The sequence below is a fragment of the Callionymus lyra genome, chromosome 6 (genome assembly GCF_982586985.1).
Source record: "Callionymus lyra chromosome 6, fCalLyr1.hap1.1, whole genome shotgun sequence".
Taxonomy (NCBI): domain Eukaryota; kingdom Metazoa; phylum Chordata; class Actinopteri; order Syngnathiformes; family Callionymidae; genus Callionymus; species Callionymus lyra.
The window spans coordinates 86842-108803 of record NC_141823.1 but is presented as its reverse complement, the minus strand read 5'-3'; the positions used below and the strand labels follow the sequence as shown (position 1 = coordinate 108803).

General features: G+C 44.3%; 1 protein-coding gene across 1 annotated transcript in view; it reads left to right on the top strand.

Moving 5' to 3' along the window:
- The window catches only part of cpne7 (copine VII), a 55347-nt gene that overhangs the window by 24659 nt on the left and 8726 nt on the right, over positions 1–21962 (top strand). The window contains exons 10-13 of the mRNA XM_087792847.1: positions 1618–1751; positions 6821–6875; positions 14703–14754; positions 15889–16022. Of these exons, the coding sequence (XP_087648973.1) occupies positions 1618–1751; positions 6821–6875; positions 14703–14754; positions 15889–16022 (375 nt within the window). The remainder of the gene's footprint in view (positions 1–1617; positions 1752–6820; positions 6876–14702; positions 14755–15888; positions 16023–21962) is intronic.

The following is a 21962-nucleotide window of genomic DNA, read 5'->3' as shown; positions in this document are numbered from 1 at the left end:
TTTTCTCTGACTGTTGTTCTCTTAATGTTGTCCTCTGACTGTTTTCCTCTGACTTTTGTTCTTTGACTTTGCCTCTGACTGTTTTTTCTCTGACTGTTGTTCTCTTAATGTTGTCCTCTGATTGTTGTTCTTTGACTTTGCCTCTGACTGTTGTCCTCTGACTGTTTTTTCTCTGAAGGTTGTTCTCTGACTGATGTCCTCTGACTATTTTTCTCTGATTGTTGTCCTCTGACTGTTGTCCTCTGACTGTTGTTCTCTGACTGTTTTTTCTCTGACTGTTTTTCTCTGACAGTTTTTTCTCTGACTGTTGTTCTCTGACTGTTGTTCTTTGACTTTGCCTCTGACTATTTTTCTCTGACTGTTTTTTCTCTGAAGGTTGTTCTCTGACTGATGTCCTCTGACTATTTTTCTTTGACTGTTGTCCTCTGACTGTTGTTCTCTGACTATTTTTTCTCTGACTGTTTTTTCTCTGACTGTTGTCCTCTGACTGTTGTCCTCTGACTGTTGTTCTTTGACTTTGCCTCTGACTTTTGTCCTCTGACTGTTTTTCTCTGAATGTTGTCCTCTGACTGTTTTTTCTCTGACTGTTTTTTCTCTGACTGTTGTTCTCTGACTGTTTTTTCTCTGACTGTTTTTCTCTGACTGTTTTTTCTCTGACTGTTGTTCTTTGACTTTGCCTCTGACTGTTGTCCTCTGACTGTTTTTTCTCTGAATGTTTTTTCTCTGACTGTTGTTCTCTGACTGATGTCCTCTGACTATTTTTCTCTGACTGTTTTTCTCTGAATGTTTTTTCTCTGAATGTTGTTCTCTGACTGTTGTTAATTGACTTTGCCTCTGACTATTTTTCTCTGACTGTTTTTTCTCTGAATGTTTTTCTCTGAATGTTGTCCTCTGACTGTTTTTTCTCTGACTGTTTTTCTCTGACTGTTTTTTCTCTGACTGTTGTTCTTTGACTTTGCCTCTGACTGTTGTCCTCTGACTGTTTTTTTCTCTGAATGTTTTTTCTCTGAATGTTGTTCTCTGACTGTTGTCCTCTGGCTGTTTTTTTCTTGGACTGTTTTTTCTCTGAATGTTGTCCTCTGACTGTTGTTCTTTGACTTTGCCTCTGACTATTTTTCTCTGACTGTTTTTTCTCTGAATGTTTTTCTCTGAATGTTGTCCTCTGACTGTTTTTTCTCTGACTGTTTTTTTCTGACTGTTTTTTCTCTGACTGTTGTTCTTTGACTTTGCCTCTGACTGTTGTCCTCTGACTGTTTTTTTCTCTGAATGTTTTTTCTCTGACTGTTGTTCTCTGACTGTTTTTTCTCTGACTGTTTTTCTCTGACTGTTGTTCTTTGACTTTGCCTCTGACTGTTGTCCTCTGACTGTTTTTTTCTCTGACTGTTTTTTCTCTGAATGTTGTCCTCTGACTGTTGTTCTCTGACTGTTTTTTCTCTGGATGTTGTTCTCTGACTGTTAAAAATCTCAAGCTCAAAATCAAACCTGTATTTCTGGTGAATATTAATCATGTTTTGCTGAAAACTTCTGTGTGGGAGGAGAAAATGTTGAAAAGACATTTTCCATCTTTCATCGTATCATTTATTCTGCTGTTGGCTTTGAATCCTCTCGTGTTCACAGGTTGCCATCGACTTCACAGCCTCCAACGGAGACCCTCGGAACAGCTGCTCGCTGCACTACATCAACCCCTACCAGCCCAACGAGTATCTCAAAGCTCTGGTCGCTGTGGGCGAGATCTGTCAGGACTACGACAGGTCAGTCAGCTGTCATGGATCCATCAAGGTTTGCTGTCGGATAATTGATGGAGAAACATCTCAGACTATAATTCAATAAAAGGTAGAAATCTTTCCGTGTTGATCATACCGGTGGAACGATCACTGAAGGTAAGGTTGTGTGTTCGTCTGCTGACGTCACAGAAGAGTTGTCACAACGAACAACATCCTGTCAATCATATCATGACTTGATTGATCCTCTGGGTCTCCTTCGGGAAATTTTTGTTCCAGCTCAACACAGACGATTCACTCCTGTCCTCAAACTCATGAGTGTTGCATCATGGGAGGAGCATTGGTGCTCCATGTGTTCACCGATGACAGTGTTGCATCACGGGAGGAGCATTGGTGCTCCATGTGTTCACTGATGACAGTGTTGCATCACGGGAGGAGCATTGGTGCTCCATGTGTTCACTGATGACAGTGTTGCATCATGGGAGGAGCATTGGTGCTCCATGTGTTCACCGGTGACAGTGTTGCATCATGGGAGGAGCATTGATGCTCCATGTGTTCACTGATGACAGTGTTGCATCATGGGAGGAGCATTGGTGCTCCATGTGTTCACTGATGATAGTGTTGCATCATGGGAGGAGCATTGGTGCTCCATGTGTTCACTGATGACAGTATTGCATCATGGGAGGAGCATTGGTGCTCCATGTGTTCACTGATGACAGTATTGCATCATGGGAGGAGCATTGATGCTCCATGTGTTCACTGATGACAGTGTTGCATCATGGAAGGAGCATTGGTGCTCCATGTGTTCACTGATGACAGTGTTGCATCATGGGAGGAGCATTGGTGCTCCATGTGTTCACCGATGACAGTGTTGCATCATGGGAGGAGCATTGATGCTCCATGTGTTCACTGATGACAGTGTTGCATCATGGGAGGAGCATTGGTGCTCCATGTGTTAACCGATGACAGTGTTGCATCATGGGAGGAGCGTTGATGCTCCATGTGTTCACTGATGACAGTGTTGCATCATGGGAGGAGCATTGGTGCTCCATGTGTTCACTGATGACAGTGTTGCATCATGGGAGGAGCATTGGTGCTCCATGTGTTCACTGATGATAGTGTTGCATCATGGGAGATGGTCATGATAGACAGTAGTTTGTCCAAGCTTCAGGAATTTAAGTCTTAGCAGGAATTTAAAGAATCTGTGTCTGACCCTCGATGTCCTCATGAGACTTCATTTCCCAGTCCGTGGTGTCAAAGCAGTCTCTGATGACGTCCTCACAGCTGGTGTTTACTTTCTGATTGTCTTAGTGGTCACAGTCTGTCTCTACACCAGAGGAATGACCTGGGACTGAAGGTGGACCAGGTTATGATCAGACCTCCCAGGTGGAGGAAGAGGTTTGACTCTGTGCACGTCCTGAACGTCAGGATGTTGATTCTAAATCCGTCATTGTGTGGATCACACGCTGCGGCGCCATCTTCCTGTGAGAAGATCCACACAATGACGGAGGAATGTAGTCACATGATCATGTGACTGGCGTGGTAGATAGTATGGGCGCAGGCTGACAGTCAACAGTTCTAAGTCCTGACAACACAAGACTTTCTTCACAGTAACGTCTACACCTGCGTTTATTCACGTACATGATGAAACCTCCTCAAGCATGTGTCTCTGTCGGTCCTGAAGGTCCACGAGAGCGTCTGGAGTCAGTGAAGGTCTCTGTGAAGATCAACATCTCTAGATCTGGCCCTTGATCATCGTGATCGTGAGGATCGATGGTCTGTCCCGTCTCCGATTGTCCGTTAGCTTAGCCTTTAGCCTCTGGCCTACTCTACAGCCACGACGGCGGCGCTGAAGGTCCATCAAGATATCATGACCATCTCCATCTTGAGTGACAGCGGATCCTCTCTTGAGTGACAGCGGATCCTCTCTTGAGTGACAGCGGATCCTCTCTTGAGTGACAGCGGATCCTCTCTTGAGCGACAGCGGATCCTCTCTTGAGTGACAGCGGATCCTCTCTTGAGTGACAGCGGATCCTCTCTTGAGCGACAGCGGATCCTCTCTTGAGTGAACACGGATCCTCTCTTGAGCGACAGCGGATCCTCTCTTGAGCGACAGCAGATCCTCTCTTGAGCGACAGCGGATCCTCTCTTGAGCGACAGCGGATCCTCTCTTGAGCGACAGCGGATCCTCTCTTGAGTGACAGCAGATCCTCTTTTGAGCGACAGCGGATCCTCTCTTGAGTGACAGCAGATCCTCTCTTGAGCGACAGCGGATCCTCTCTTGAGTGAACGCGGATCCTCTCTTGAGTGACAGCGGATCCTCTCTTGAGCGACAGCGGATCCTCTCTTGAGTGACAGCGGATCCTCTCTTGAGCGACAGCGGATCCTCTCTTGAGCGACAGCGGATCCTCTCTTGAGTGACAGCGGATCCTCTCTTGAGTGAACGCGGATCCTCTCTTGAGCGACAGCGGATCCTCTCTTGAGCGACAGCGGATCCTTTCTTGAGTGACAGCGGATCCTCTCTTGAGTGAACGCGGATCCTCTCTTGAGTGACAGCGGATCCTCTCTTGAGCGACAGCGGATCCTCTCTTGAGCGACAGCGGATCCTCTCTTGAGTGACAGCGGATCCTCTCTTGAGCGACAGCGGATCCTCTCTTGAGCGACAGCGGATCCTCTCTTGAGCGACAGCGGATCCTCTCTTGAGTGACAGCAGATCCTCTCTTGAGCGACAGCGGATCCTCTATTGAGTGACAGCGGATCCTCTCTTGAGCGACAGCGGATCCTCTCTTGAGTGAACGCGGATCCTCTCTTGAGTGACAGCGGATCCTCTCTTGAGCGACAGCGGATCCTCTCTTGAGCGACAGCGGATCCTCTCTTGAGTGACAGCGGATCCTCTCTTGAGTGAACGCGGATCCTCTCTTGAGCGACAGCGGATCCTCTCTTGAGCGACAGCGGATCCTTTCTTGAGTGACAGCGGATCCTCTCTTGAGTGAACGCGGATCCTCTCTTGAGTGACAGCGGATCCTCTCTTGAGCGACAGCGGATCCTCTCTTGAGCGACAGCGGATCCTCTCTTGAGTGACAGCGGATCCTCTCTTGAGCGACAGCGGATCCTCTCTTGAGCGACAGCGGATCCTCTCTTGAGTGACAGCGGATCCTCTCTTGAGTGACAGCGGATCCTCTCTAGAGTGACAGCGGATCCTCTCTTGAGTGAACGCGGATCCTCTCTTGAGCGACAGCGGATCCTCTCTTGAGCGACAGCGGATCCTCTCTTGAGTGACAGCGGATCCTCTCTTGAGTGAACACGGATCCTCTCTTGAGCGACAGCGGATCCTCTCTTGAGCGACAGCGGATCCTCTCTTGAGTGACAGCGGATCCTCTCTTGAGTGACAGCAGATCCTATTGAAAAGAATCAATAGAAAATATTTCAATAAAAATCAGAAATGTATTGATCGTTGCCGCGGAGATACTGTGACGTCATCAATCAAGATCAATAGTGTGTCAATAAGACTCTTCATCTGTCAATCACTTTGAAATGCTTAACATAAATATATTTCAGTGTAAATGAAGATATTTTTAAGTGAAGGATTTACATGAAACTGAAAAACATTTTAGCTCCGAAGCATCAAATGAATTAAAAATAATATAATATTTGGAAGAAACTTATAAACGCTTGTGATTCTGGATCTTGTCTTTTATTTTGAAAATCTCTCTGAGGAGAGAAACGTAGGCGAAGCTTTTATCCTTCAGTGATGAAGCTTCAAGTTCTCATGATGAGTCATTATCTGTGTGGGCTGTAGCTCCACGAGAGGTTCCTACGCCAGATTCATCTCCCATCACTCCATCAGGAGGAGAGGAAACATATATCTTCATCATCTTCATCATCTTCATCATCTTCATCATCTTCATCATCATCTTCATCTTCATCGTCATCTTCATCATCTTCATCTTCATCTTCATCTTCATCTTCATCTTCATCTTCATCATCTTCATCTTCATCTTCATCATCATCATCTTCATCTTCATCTTCATCTTCATCTTCATCATCATCATCATCATCATCATCATCATCATCATCTTCATCATCATCATCATCATCATCATCATCATCATCACCATCATCATCTTCATCATCATCTTCATCATCTTCATCATCATCATCATCATCATCATCATCATCATCATCATCATCTTCATCTTCATCATCATCTTCACCATCATCATCTTCATCATCATCAGCATCATCATCATCATCATCATCATCATCATCATCTTCGTGATCATCATCATCATCTTCATCATGATCTTCATCATGATCTTCATCATCTTCATCTTCATCTTCATCTTCATCTTCATCTTCATCTTCATCTTCATCTTCATCATCATCATCATCATCATCATCATCATCTTCATCATCATTAGAGGGAGATGGAAAGATCAGCTGCTCCTTTATTTAGGCGTGAAGCATGTTTCTGAGTTTGAGGTCGAGAGGTCGCAGGAAGGTCATACTGACAGGAAGTGAAAAGTCAGGAACATCAGGACAAAACAAACGATTGAAAAATGTCAATAAAATCAGAAAAATTGATGTTTAAAGAAACTAGTTTTTTGATCAATTGACTTTATTGACAAGAAAACTTTATGCTGTTTTTTTATTATAAATATCATAATAATTATTATACATTAAACTGAAAATCACAAAAATAACATTCGAATTAAAACCTTTTTCATCAAAATGTGTCCTTTTAAAACTTATTTTCTTGTTTAAGTTTGTTTTTCTTTTAAAATAAAGTTTTTCTTACGTCTTTTTAAAAATATTTTTTACAGTCAAAAGATGTAAAGAAATAATTTCATGAAGTAAAACGTAAGCACTGACTCAGTGCATACCTCTGCCAAGGAGGTAATTAGATGAACTCACTAAAAAGTAGATGAACAACATGTTTGGTGTTTTTGTGTTTTTGTTTGTGTTCAACGTTCAAAGACGAACAATTGTTTCTTTCAAACGTCTTCTCATCAAAGCTGGTGCAGAAGAAGAAAGAAGAAAAGTTCTGAACCTGCAGGAACTAAATCTTTAATTCATGTTTTTTCTCTTCTGTCTCTCAGTGACAAAAGGTTTTCAGCTTTGGGGTTCGGTGCCAGAATTCCCCCAAATTACGAGGTGAGTCTCGTATGTTCTTCATGTGACCTTCGTCCAGGATCTTCTTCCTTGACGTGTCTGTGAAACTTCACCCTTGATGAAGAACATTTGAGTTTAAGGAGTGGAGGATAAAAGCAGGTCAGACAGGTAGATGTGAGGTCAGACAGGTAGATGTGAGGTCAGACAGGTAGAGGTGAGGTCAGACAGGTAGAGGTGAGGTCAGACAGGTAGATGTGAGGTCAGACAGGTAGAGGTGAGGTCAGACAGGTAGATGTGAGGTCAGACAGTAGATGTGAGGTCAGACAGGTAGATGTGAGGTCAGACAGGTAGAGGCGAGGTCAGACAGGTAGAGGTGAGGTCAGACAGGTAGATGTGAGGTCAGACAGTAGATGTGAGGTCAGACAGTAGAGGTGAGGTCAGACAGGTAGATGTGAGGTCAGACAGGTAGAGGTGAGGTCAGACAGGTAGATGTGAGGTCAGACAGGTAGAGGTGAGGTCAGACAGGTAGATGTGAGGTCAGACAGGTAGAGGTGAGGTCAGACAGGTAGAGGTGAGGTCAGACAGGTAGATGTGAGGTCAGACAGTTGATGTGAGGTCAGACAGGTAGATGTGAGGTCAGACAAGTAGATGTGAGGTAAGACAGTAGATGTGAGGTCAGACAGTAGAGGTGAGGTCAGACAGGTAGATGTGAGGTCAGACAGGTAGAGGTGAGGTCAGACAGGTAGATGTGAGGTCAGACAGGTATAGGTGAGGTCAGACAGGTAGATGTGAGGTCAGACAGGTAGAGGTGAGGTAAGACTGTAGATGTGAGGTCAGACAGGTAGATGTGAGGTCAGACAGGTAGATGTGAGGTCAGACAGGTATAGGTGAGGTCAGACAGGTAGATGTGAGGTAAGACAGTAGATGTGAGGTCAGACAGGTAGATGTGAGGTCAGACAGGTAGAGGTGAGGTCAGACAGGTAGATGTGAGGTCAAACAGGTAGATGTGAGGTCAGACAGTAGATGTGAGGTCAGACAGTAGATGTGAGGTCAGACAGGTAGATGTGAGGTCAAACAGGTAGATGTGAGGTCAGACAGTAGATGTGAGGTCAGACAGGTAGATGTGAGGTCAGACATGTAGAGGTGAGGTCAGACAGGTAGATATGAGGTCAGACAGTAGAGTTGAGATCAGACAGTAGAGGTGAGGTCAGACAGGTAGATATGAGGTAAGACAGTAGATGTGAGGTCAGACAGGTAGATGTGAGGTCAGACAGTAGATGTGAGGTCAGACAGGTAGATATGAGGTCAGACATTAGATGTGAGGTCAGACAGGTAGATTTGAGGTCAGACAGGTAGATGTGAGGTCAGACAGGTAGATGTGAGGTCAGACAGGTAGAGGTGAGGTCAGACAGGTAGAGGTGAGGTCAGACAGTAGATGTGAGGTCAGACAGGTAGATGTGAGGTCAGACAGTAGATGTGAGACCGACAGGTAGATGTGAGGTCAAACAGTAGATGTGAGGTCAGACAGGTAGATGTGAGGTCAGACAGTAGAGGTGAGGTCAGACAGGTAGATGTGAGGTCAGACAGTAGATGTGAGGTCAGACAGGTAGATGTGAGGTCAGACAGTAGATGTGAGGTCAGACAGGTAGATATGAGGTCAGACATTAGATGTGAGGTCAGACAGGTAGATTTGAGGTCAGACAGTAGATGTGAGGTCAGACAGGTAGATGTGAGGTCAGACAGGTAGAGGTGAGGTCAGACAGGTAGAGGTGAGGTCAGACAGGTAGAGGTGAGGTCAGACAGTAGATGTGAGGTCAGACAGGTAGATGTGAGGTCAGACAGGTAGATGTGAGACCGACAGGTAGATGTGAGGTCAAACAGTAGATATGAGGTCAGACAGTAGATGTGAGGTCAGACAGTAGATGTGAGGTCAGACAGGTAGATGTGAGGTCAGACAGGTAAAGGTGAGGTCAGACAGGTAGAGGTGAGGTCAGACAGTAGATGTGAGGTCAGACAGGTAGATGTGAGGTCAGACAGTAGATGTGAGACCGACAGGTAGATGTGAGGTCAAACAGTAGATGTGAGGTCAGACAGGTAGATATGAGGTCAGACAGTAGATGTGAGGTCAGACAGGTAGATGTGAGGTCAGACAGGTAAATGTGAGGTCAGACAGTAGATGTGAGGTCAGACAGGTAGATGTGAGGTCAAACAGTAGATGTGAGGTCAGACAGTTAGATATGAGGTCAGACAGTAGATGTGAGGTCAGACAGGTAGAGGTGAGGTCAGACAGGTAGAGGAAAGGTCAGACAGGTAGATGTAAGGTCAGACAGGTAGATGTGAGGTCAGACAGTAGATGTGAGGTCAGACAGGTAGATGTGAGGTCAGACAGTAGATGTGAGGTCAGACAGGTAGATATGAGGTCAAACATTAGATGTGAGGTCAGACAGGTAGAGGTGAGGTCAGACAGGTAGAGGTGAGGTCAGACAGGTAGAGGTGAGGTCAGACAGTAGATGTGAGGTCAGACAGGTAGATGTGAGGTCAGACAGTAGATGTGAGGTCAGACAGGTAGATGTGAGGTCAGACAGGTAGAGGTGAGGTCAGACAGGTAGAGGTGAGGTCAGACAGGTAGAGGTGAGGTCAGACAGTAGATGTGAGGTCAGACAAGTAGATGTGAGGTCAGACAGTAGATGTGAGACCGACAGGTAGATTTGAGGTCAAACAGTAGATGTGAGGTCAGACAGTTAGATATGAGGTCAGACAGTAGATGTGAGGTCAGACAGGTAGAGGTGAGGTCAGACAGGTAGAGGAAAGGTCAGACAGGTAGATGTAAGGTCAGACAGGTAGATGTGAGGTCAGACAGTAGATGTGAGGTCAGACAGGTAGATGTGAGGTCAAACAGGTAGATGTGAGGTCAGACAGTAGATGTGAGGTCAGACAGGTAGATGTGAGGTCAAACAGGTAGATGTGAGGTCAAACAGTAGATGTGAGGTCAGACAGTTAGATATGAGGTCAGACAGTAGATGTGAGGTCAGACAGGTAGAGGTGAGGTCAGACAGGTAGAGGAAAGGTCAGACAGGTAGATGTAAGGTCAGACAGGTAGATGTGAGGTCAGACAGTAGATGTGAGGTCAGACAGGTAGATGTGAGGTCAAACAGGTAGATGTGAGGTCAGACAGTAGATGTGAGGTCAGACAGGTAGATATGAGGTAAGACAGTAGATGTGAGGTCAGACAGGTAGATGTGAGGTCAGACAGTAGATGTGAGGTCAGACAGGTAGATATGAGGTCAGACATTAGATGTGAGGTCAGACAGGTAGATTTGAGGTCAGACAGGTAGATGTGAGGTCAGACAGGTAGATGTGAGGTCAGACAGGTAGAGGTGAGGTCAGACAGGTAGAGGTGAGGTCAGACAGTAGATGTGAGGTCAGACAGGTAGATGTGAGGTCAGACAGTAGATGTGAGACCGACAGGTAGATGTGAGGTCAAACAGTAGATGTGAGGTCAGACAGGTAGATGTGAGGTCAGACAGTAGAGGTGAGGTCAGACAGGTAGATGTGAGGTCAGACAGTAGATGTGAGGTCAGACAGGTAGATGTGAGGTCAGACAGTAGATGTGAGGTCAGACAGGTAGATATGAGGTCAGACATTAGATGTGAGGTCAGACAGGTAGATTTGAGGTCAGACAGTAGATGTGAGGTCAGACAGGTAGATGTGAGGTCAGACAGGTAGAGGTGAGGTCAGACAGGTAGAGGTGAGGTCAGACAGGTAGAGGTGAGGTCAGACAGTAGATGTGAGGTCAGACAGGTAGATGTGAGGTCAGACAGGTAGATGTGAGACCGACAGGTAGATGTGAGGTCAAACAGTAGATATGAGGTCAGACAGTAGATGTGAGGTCAGACAGTAGATGTGAGGTCAGACAGGTAGATGTGAGGTCAGACAGGTAAAGGTGAGGTCAGACAGGTAGAGGTGAGGTCAGACAGTAGATGTGAGGTCAGACAGGTAGATGTGAGGTCAGACAGTAGATGTGAGACCGACAGGTAGATGTGAGGTCAAACAGTAGATGTGAGGTCAGACAGGTAGATATGAGGTCAGACAGTAGATGTGAGGTCAGACAGGTAGATGTGAGGTCAGACAGGTAAATGTGAGGTCAGACAGTAGATGTGAGGTCAGACAGGTAGATGTGAGGTCAAACAGTAGATGTGAGGTCAGACAGTTAGATATGAGGTCAGACAGTAGATGTGAGGTCAGACAGGTAGAGGTGAGGTCAGACAGGTAGAGGAAAGGTCAGACAGGTAGATGTAAGGTCAGACAGGTAGATGTGAGGTCAGACAGTAGATGTGAGGTCAGACAGGTAGATGTGAGGTCAGACAGTAGATGTGAGGTCAGACAGGTAGATATGAGGTCAAACATTAGATGTGAGGTCAGACAGGTAGAGGTGAGGTCAGACAGGTAGAGGTGAGGTCAGACAGGTAGAGGTGAGGTCAGACAGTAGATGTGAGGTCAGACAGGTAGATGTGAGGTCAGACAGTAGATGTGAGGTCAGACAGGTAGATGTGAGGTCAGACAGGTAGAGGTGAGGTCAGACAGGTAGAGGTGAGGTCAGACAGGTAGAGGTGAGGTCAGACAGTAGATGTGAGGTCAGACAAGTAGATGTGAGGTCAGACAGTAGATGTGAGACCGACAGGTAGATTTGAGGTCAAACAGTAGATGTGAGGTCAGACAGGTAGATATGAGGTCAGACAGTAGATGTGAGGTCAGACAGGTAGATGTGAGGTCAGACAGGTAAATGTGAGGTCAGACAGTAGATGTGAGGTCAGACAGGTAGATGTGAGGTCAGGCAGGTAAATGTGAGGTCAGACAGTAGATGTGAGGTCAAACAGTAGATGTGAGGTCAGACAGGTAGATATGAGGTCAGACAGTAGATGTGAGGTCAGACAGGTAGAGGTGAGGTCAGACAGGTAGAGGTGAGGTCAGACAGGTAGGTGTAAGGTCAGACAGGTAGATGTGAGGTCAGACAGTAGATGTGAGGTCAGACAGGTAGATGTGAGGTCAGACAGGTAGAGTTGAGGTCAGACAGGTAGATGTGAGGTCAGACAGTAGATGTGAGGTCAGACAGGTATAGGTGAGGTCAGACAGGTAGAGATGAGGTCAGACTGGTAGATGTGAGGTCAGACAGTAGATGTGAGGTCAGACAGGTAGAGGTGAGGTCAGACAGGTAGATATGAGGTCAGACAGTAGATGTGAGGTCAGACAGGTAGATGTGAGGTCAGACAGGTAGATATGAGTAGATGTGAGGTCAGACAGGTAGATATGAGGTCAGACAGGTAGATGTGAGGTCAGACAGGTAGATGTGAGGTCAGACAGGTAGATATGAGGTCAGACAGTTGATGTGAGGTCAGACAGGTAGATGTGAGGTCAGACAGGTAGATGTGAGGTCAGACAGGTAGATATGAGTAGATGTGAGGTCAGACAGGTAGATATGAGGTCAGACAGGTAGATGTGAGGTCAGACATTAGATGTGAGGTCAGACAGGTAGATGTGAGGTCAGACAGGTAGATATGAGTAAATGTGAGGTCAGACAGGTAGATATGAGGTCAGACAGGTAGATGTGAGGTCAGACAGGTAGATGTGAGGTCAGACAGGTAGATATGAGGTCAGACAGTTGATGTGAGGTCAGACAGGTAGATGTGAGGTCAGACAGGTAGAGGTGAGGTCAGACAGGTAGATATGAGGTCAGACAGTAGATGTGAGGTCAGACAGGTAGATGTGAGGTCAGACAGGTAGATGTGAGGTCAGACAGGTAGAGGTGAGGTCAGACAGGTAGAGGTGAGGTCAGAAAGGTAGATATGAGGTCAGACAGTAGATGTGAGGTCAGACAGGTAGATGTGAGGTCAGACAGGTAGATGTGAGGTCAGACAGGTAGATCTGAGGTCAGACAGGTAGAGGTGAGGTCAGACAGGTAGATATGAGGTCAGACAGTAGATGTGAGGTCAGACAGTAGATGTGAGGTCAGACAGTAGATGTGAGGTCAGACAGGTAGATGTGAGGTCAGACAGGTAGATATGAGGTCAGACAGTAGATGTGAGGTCAGACAGTAGATGTGAGGTCAGACAGGTAGATGTGAGGTCAGACAGGTAGATATGAGGTCAGACAGGTAGATGTGAGGTCAGACAGTAGATATGAGGTCAGTCAGGTAGAGGTGAGGTCAGACAGGTAGATGTGAGGTCAGACAGTAGATATGAGGTCAGACAGTAGATGTGAGGTCAGACAGGTAGATGTAAGGTCAGACAGCTAGATATGAGTAGATGTGAGGTCAGACAGGTAGATATGAGGTCAGACAGGTAGATGTGAGGTCAGACAGTAGATGTGAGGTCAGACAGGTAGATGTGAGGTCAGACAGGTAGATATGAGTAGATGTGAGGTCAGACAGGTAGATATGAGGTCAGACAGGTAGATGTGAGGTCAGACAGGTAGATGTGAGGTCAGACAGGTAGATATGAGGTCAGACAGTTGATGTGAGGTCAGACAGGTAGATGTGAGGTCAGACAGGTAGAGGTGAGGTCAGACAGGTAGATATGAGGTCAGACAGTAGATGTGAGGTCAGACAGGTAGATGTGAGGTCAGACAGTAGAAGTGAGGTCAGACAGGTAGATGTGAGGTGAGACAGGTAGAGGTGAGGTCAGACAGGTAGAGGTGAGGTCAGACAGGTAGAGGTGAGGTCAGACAGTAGATGTGAGGTCAGACAGGTAGATGTGAGGTCAGACAGTAGATGTGAGACCGACAGGTAGATTTGAGGTCAAACAGTAGATGTGAGGTCAGACAGGTAGATATGAGGTCAGACAGTAGATGTGAGGTCAGACAGGTAGATGTGAGGTCAGACAGGTAAATGTGAGGTCAGACAGTAGATGTGAGGTCAGACAGGTAGATGTGAGGTCAGGCAGGTAAATGTGAGGTCAGACAGTAGATGTGAGGTCAAACAGTAGATGTGAGGTCAGACAGGTAGATATGAGGTCAGACAGTAGATGTGAGGTCAGACAGGTAGAGGTGAGGTCAGACAGGTAGAGGTGAGGTCAGACAGGTAGGTGTAAGGTCAGACAGGTAGATGTGAGGTCAGACAGTAGATGTGAGGTCAGACAGGTAGATGTGAGGTCAGACAGGTAGAGGTGAGGTCAGACAGGTAGATGTGAGGTCAGACAGTAGATGTGAGGTCAGACAGGTATAGGTGAGGTCAGACAGGTAGAGATGAGGTCAGACTGGTAGATGTGAGGTCAGACAGTAGATGTGAGGTCAGACAGGTAGAGGTGAGGTCAGACAGGTAGATATGAGGTCAGACAGTAGATGTGAGGTCAGACAGGTAGATGTGAGGTCAGACAGGTAGATATGAGTAGATGTGAGGTCAGACAGGTAGATATGAGGTCAGACAGGTAGATGTGAGGTCAGACAGGTAGATGTGAGGTCAGACAGGTAGATATGAGGTCAGACAGTTGATGTGAGGTCAGACAGGTAGATGTGAGGTCAGACAGGTAGAGGTGAGGTCAGACAGGTAGATATGAGGTCAGACAGTAGATGTGAGGTCAGACAGGTAGATGTGAGGTCAGACAGGTAGAGGTGAGGTCAGACAGGGATATATGAGGTCAGACAGTAGATGTGAGGTCAGACAGGTAGATGTGAGGTCAGACAGGTAGATATGAGGTCAGACAGTAGATGTGAGGTCAGACATGCAAGGACCACATATGGCCCCTTGTGTTGTTCGTCATCCTAGATGTGATGACCTTTGATGACCTTTGATGACCTTTGATCCTTTGATCCTTTGATCCTTCGATCTGTCACAAACAACCTTCATCTCAGTCAAAAATGACCTTCTGCCCACAGGTGTCACATGACTTCGCCATCAACTTCAACCCAGAAGATGATGAATGTGAAGGTGAGGACCGTGTTGTTCTGGTTGTTCTTCAAAGTTCTTGAAGGTCATCAACAGCTGCTGGTTACACGTCCATCATCTCTGGAGCTTCAGGATGATTGACAGCGACTGGTCTATGGTGTGATCTCAGACCTGTTCAACCAGACACTCGTCAACATCTCAGTTCCTGCTCCTCACAGAGATGCATGAAGGACCAGCAGCTGGTCTGTGGACACCTGTGGAGCAGGAACCACTAAAGTTAACATCTGTGGAGACCTTTGAGGCTTGAACTCTGACATGGAGTAGATGAAGCTTCTCCAGGCTTCATTAGTCCTGATGTTCTTCACCAGAGCTTTTAACACCATCCAGCCTCTGCTGCTGAGGAACTGCTGAAGATCCAATCCTCTTGTTACCTCACAGTACCCTGTGGTCAGCAAACAGGAGCACCACAGGGAACCGTCTCCCTTCCTCTTCTCAAGTTCCTCCAGAAGATGTTGTGAGAAGGTCACTGAGAACAATGATCACGTCCAGGAGACAGTAATGTTGAAGTTCAAGAACCTGAGAGTCCACCTGGACCAGTCAGTGTTTTGATGTGAGCAGATGTTTTCTAGCGTTTGTTGTCACTCGTCTTTGGGGTTGTGTGTTGACCTCATGACCTCATGACCTTGAGAGACTAACATCATGTGTGTGTGAGCAGTGCTGGAGAGAAGGATGAAGCTTTTATGCATTTGTATTTACATGTATCCATCCATCCATCCATCCATCCATCCATCCATCCATCCATCCATCCATCCATCCATCCATCCATCCATCCATCCATCCATCCATCCATCCATCCATCCATCCATCCATCCATCCATCCATCCATCCATCCATCCATCCATCCATCCATCCATCCATCCATCCATCCATCCATCCATCCATCCATCCATCCATCCATCCATCCATCCATCCATCCATCCATCCATCCATCCATCCATCCATCCATCCATCCATCCATCCATCATCCATCCATCATCCACCCATCCATCCATCCATCCATCCACTATCCATCCATCCATCCATCCATCCATCCATCCATCCATCCATCCATCATCCATCCATCCATCCATCCATCCAGGTTTCACAGGAAAGACTTAAAAGATTGATTTGTGACAGAGATCCAAGGCGTGGTCGAGGCGTACCAGAGCTGCCTGCCTAAGATCCAGCTTTACGGTCCGACCAACGTGTCGCCCGTCATCAGCAGGATAGCAGGGCTGGCGGCAGGAGACGGAGACATCCATGATGCCTCTGTGAGTCCATGTGTGTCGTAGTGTGTTCCCCTGCATGTGTGTCGTAGTGTGTGTTGTAATGTGTCGTAATGTGTGTCGTAATGTGTGTCGTAATGTGTCATAATGTGTGTCGTAGTGTGTTCACCCTCATATGTGTCGTAGTGTGTGTCGTAATGTGTCGTAATGTGTGTCGTAATGTGTGTCGTAGTGTGTTCACCTGCATGTGTGTCGTAGTGTGTGTTGTAATGTGTGTCGTAGTGTGTTCACCCTCATATGTGTCGTAGTGTGTGTCGTAATGTGTCGTAACGTGTGTCGTAATGTGTGTCGTAATGTGTCGTAATGTGTCATAATGTGTGTCGTAATGTGTTCACCTTACCTTACCTTACCTTACCTTACCTGCATGTGTGTCATACTGTGTGTCGTAATGTGTCGTAATGTGTGTCGTAGTGTGTTCACCTGCACGTGTGTCCTAGTGTGTGTCATAATGTGTCTTAATGTGTCGTAACGTGTGTCCTAATGTGTCAGGAGTGTAGTTGTGTAGCTGTTCATATGTGTGATACAGGACTGTAGTTGTGTAGCTGTTGATATGTGTGATACAGGACTGTAGTTGTGTAGCTGTTGACATGTGTAATACAGGAATGTAGTTGTGTAGCTGTTGATATGTTTGATACAGGAGTGTAGTTGTGTAGCTGTTGATATCTGTGATACAGGAGTGTAGTTGTGTAGCTGTTGATATGTGTGATACAGGACTGTAGTTGTGTAGCTGTTCATATGTGTAATACAGGACTGTAGTTGTGTAGCTGTTGATATGTGTGATACAGGAGTGTAGTTGTCTAGCTGTTTATAAGTGTGATACAGGAGTGTAGTTGTGTAGCTGTTTATATGTGTAATGCAGGACTGTAGTTGTGTAGCTGTTGATATGTGTGATACAAGACTGTAGTTGTGTAGCTGTTGATATGTGTGATACAGGAGTATAGTTGTGTAGCTGTTGCTATGTGTGATACAGGTGTGTAGTTGTGTAGCTGTTGCTATGTGTGATACAGGAGTGTAGTTGTGTAGCTGTTGATATGTGTGATACAGGAGTGTAGTTGTGTAGCTGTTGATATGTGTGATACAGGAGTGTAGTTGTGTAGCTGTTGATATGTGTGATACAGGAGTGTAGTTGTGTAGCTGTTGATATGTGTGATACAGGAGTGTAGTTGTGTAGATGATTTCTTTCATCTGCTTCATTGTAACAGTACATTTTATAAAGTGTCTTCTGATCAAGTCTAGTGGGAGCATATAGATTGTGAATAGTATTGGACCAAGAACAGAACCTTGTGGGACACCATAGCTGACCTTAGTGTGTGTCGATGAGAGGTGGTTGACATGTTCATAGTGCGTTCTATCCGACAGGTAAGATTTAAACCAGTTAAGAGCAGTTCCACGAATGTCTATATGGTTTTCTAGCCTCTGTAGAAGGATTTGGTGTCGACAGTGTCAAATGCACTGAGATCTAGAAGAACAAGAACTGAAACATGGACCTGATCAGAGGCCATCAGTAGGTCGTTACTTACTTTTACCAGGGCGGTCTCTGTGCTGTGGTGTTCCTTAGAACCAGACTGAAACACCTCAAATTGATCATTGTCCTGGAGATAATCACAGAGCTGACTCGTTACCACTTTCTCCAGAAGTTTTGAAATGAAGACAAGATTAGAGATAGAACTATAGTTAGTGAGAACCTCTGGATCAAGAGATAGAACTATAGTTAGTGAGAACGTCTGGATCAAAAGATAGAACTATAGTTAGTGAGAACCTCTGGATCAAGAGATAGAACTATAGTTAGTGAGAACCTCTGGATCAAGAGATGGAACTATAGCTAGTGAGAACCTCTGGATCAAGAGATAGAACTATAGTTAGTGAGAACCTCTGGATCAAGAGATAGGACTATAGTTAGTGAGAACCTCTGGATCAAGAGATATAACTATAGTTAGTGAGAACCTCTGGATCAAGAGATACAACTATAGTTAGTGAGAACCTCTGGATCAAGAGATAGAACTATAGTTAGTGAGAACCTCTGGATCAAGAGATAGAACTATAGTTAGTGAGAACCTCTGGATCAAGAGATAGAACTATAGTTAGAGAGAACCTCTGGATCAAGAGATAGAACTATAGTTAGTTAGAACCTCTGGATCAAGAGATATAACTATAGTTAGTGAGAACCTCTGGATCAAGTGATAGAACTATAGCTAGTGAGAACCTCTGGATCAAGAGATAGAACTATAGTTAGTGAGAACCTCTGGATCAAGAGATAGGACTATAGTTAGTGAGAACCTCTGGATCAAGAGATATAACTATAGTTAGTGAGAACCTCTGGATCAAGAGATACAACTATAGTTAGTGAGAACCTCTGGATCAAGAGATAGAACTATAGTTAGTGAGAACCTCTGGATCAAGAGATAGAACTATAGTTAGTGAGAACCTCTGGATCAAGTGATAGAACTATAGTTAGTGAGAACCTCTGGATCAAGAGATATAACTATAGTTAGTGAGAACCTCTGGATCAAGAGATAGAACTATAGTTAGTGAGAACCTCTGGATCAAGAGATATAACTATAGTTAGTGAGAACCTCTGGATCAAGAGATACAACTATAGTTAGTGAGAACCTCTGGATCAAGAGATAGAACTATAGTTAGTGAGAACCTCTGGATCAAGAGATAGAACTATAGTTAGTGAGAACCTCTGGATCAAGAGATAGAACTATAGTTAGAGAGAACCTCTGGATCAAGAGATAGAACTATAGTTAGTTAGAACCTCTGGATCAAGAGATATAACTATAGTTAGTGAGAACCTCTGGATCAAGAGATACAACTATAGTTAGTGAGAACCTCTGGATCAAGAGATAGAACTATAGTTAGTGAGAACCTCTGGATCAAGAGATAGAACTATAGTTAGTGAGAACCTCTGGATCAAGAGATAGAACTATAGTTAGAGAGAACCTCTGGATCAAGAGATAGAACTATAGTTAGTTAGAACCTCTGGATCAAGAGATATAACTATAGTTAGTGAGAACCTCTGGATCAAGTGATAGAACTATAGTTAGTGAGAACCTCTGGATCAAGAGATATAACTATAGTTAGTGAGAACCTCTGGATCAAGAGATAGAACTATAGTTAGTGAGAACCTCTGGATCAAGAGATAGAACTGTACTTAGTGAGAACCTCTGGATCAAGAGATAGAATTATAGTTAGTGAGAACCTCTGGATCAAGAGATAGAACTATAGTTAGTGAGAACGTCTGGATCAAAAGATAGAACTATAGTTAGTGAGAACCTCTCGATCAAGAGATAGAACTATAGTTAGTGAGAACCTCTGGATCAAGAGATGGAACTATAGCTAGTGAGAACCTCTGGATCAAGAGATAGAACTATAGTTAGTGAGAACCTCTGGATCAAGAGATAGGACTATAGTTAGTGAGAACCTCTGGATCAAGAGATATAACTATAGTTAGTGAGAACCTCTGGATCAAGAGATACAACTATAGTTAGTGAGAACCTCTGGATCAAGAGATAGAACTATAGTTAGTGAGAACCTCTGGATCAAGAGATAGAACTATAGTTAGTGAGAACCTCTGGATCAAGAGATAGAACTATAGTTAGAGAGAACCTCTGGATCAAGAGATATAACTATAGTTAGTGAGAACCTCTGGATCAAGAGATAGAACTATAGTTAGTGAGAACCTCTGGATCAAGTGATAGAACTATAGTTAGTGAGAACCTCTGGATCAAGAGATATAACTATAGTTAGTGAGAACCTCTGGATCAAGAGATAGAACTATAGTTAGTGAGAACCTCTGGATCAAGAGATAGAACTGTACTTAGTGAGAACCTCTGGATCAAGAGATAGAATTATAGTTAGTGAGAACCTCTGGATCAAGAGATAGAACTATAGTTAGTGAGAACGTCTGGATCAAAAGATAGAACTATAGTTAGTGAGAACCTCTCGATCAAGAGATAGAACTATAGTTAGTGAGAACCTCTGGATCAAGAGATGGAACTATAGCTAGTGAGAACCTCTGGATCAAGAGATAGAACTATAGTTAGTGAGAACCTCTGGATCAAGAGATAGGACTATAGTTAGTGAGAACCTCTGGATCAAGAGATATAACTATAGTTAGTGAGAACCTCTGGATCAAGAGATACAACTATAGTTAGTGAGAACCTCTGGATCAAGAGATAGAACTATAGTTAGTGAGAACCTCTGGATCAAGAGATAGAACTATAGTTAGTGAGAACCTCTGGATCAAGAGATAGAACTATAGTTAGAGAGAACCTCTGGATCAAGAGATATAACTATAGTTAGTGAGAACCTCTAGATCAAGAGATAGAACTATAGTTAGTGAGAACCTCTGGATCAAGAGATAGAACTATAGTTAGAGAGAACCTCTGGATCAAGAGATATAACTATAGTTTGTTAGAACCTCTGGATCAAGAGATATAACTATAGTTAGTGAGAACCTCTGGATCAAAAGATAGAACTCTAGTTAGTGAGAACCTCTGGATGAAGAGATAGAACTATAGTTAGTGAAAACCTCTGGATCAAGAGATAGAACTATAGTTAGAGAGAACCTTTGGATCAAGAGATAGAACTATAGTTAGTGAGAACCTCTGGATCAAGAGATAGAACTATAGTTAGAGAGAACCTCTGGATCAAGAGATATAACTATAGTTAGAGAGAACCTCTGGATCAAGAGATAGAACTATAGTTAGAGAGAACCTCTGGATCAAGAGATATAACTATAGTTAGTGAGAACCTCTGGATCAAGAGATAGAACTATAGTTAGAGAGAACCTCTGGATCAAGAGACATAACTATAGTTTGTTAGAACCTCTGGATCAAGAGATATAACTATAGTTAGTGAAAACCTCTGGATCAAAAGATAGAACTCTAGTTAGTGAGAACCTCTGGATCAAGAGATAGAACTATAGTTAGTGAAAACCTCTGGATCAAGAGATGGAACTATAGCTAGTGAGAACCTCTGGATCAAGAGATAGAACTATAGTTAGTGAGAACCTCTAGATCAAGAGATAGAACTATAGTTAGTGAGAACCTCTGGATCAAGAGATAGAACTATAGTTAGTGAGAACCTCTGGATCAAGAGATAGAACTATAGTTAGTGAGAACCTCTGGATCAAGAGATAGAACTATAGTTAGTGAGAACATCTGGATCAAGAGATAGAACTATAGTTAGTGAGAACCTCTGGATCAACAGATAGAACTATAGTTAGTGAGAACCTCTGGATCAACAGATAGAACTATAGTTAGTGAGAACCTCTGGATCAACAGATAGAACTATAGTTAGTGAAAACCTCTGGATCAAGAGATGGAACTATAGCTAGTGAGAACCTCTGGATCAAGAGATAGAACTATAGTTAGTGAGAACCTCTAGATCAAGAGATAGAACTATAGTTAGTGAGAACCTCTGGATCAAGAGATAGAACTATAGTTAGTGAGAACCTCTGGATCAAGAGATAGAACTATAGTTAGTGAGAACCTCTGGATCAAGAGATAGAACTATAGTTAGTGAGAACATCTGGATCAAGAGATAGAACTATAGTTAGTGAGAACCTCTGGATCAACAGATAGAACTATAGTTAGTGAGAACCTCTGGATCAACAGATAGAACTATAGTTAGTGAGAACCTCTGGATCAACAGATAGAACTACTCTGATCAACTCTGATGGTCTCATGGTCTGATGGCTTCAGTGCTGAATAAGAACTTATTCATATTTGCTTCTATAAGTGATGAGTAATATGTTTCTCTGGCTGAAGTCATGTCTTGTATATTTTAACTTATCCTGCCAGTCCTGGTAGAATTCATTATGTTTTGATGAACCATTTCTTCACTAGTCGTCTACAATCCTGTTTTAATTGACGTGTTACTAAGTAAACCAGGAAGCACGACTAGTTAACTCTTGAGTTA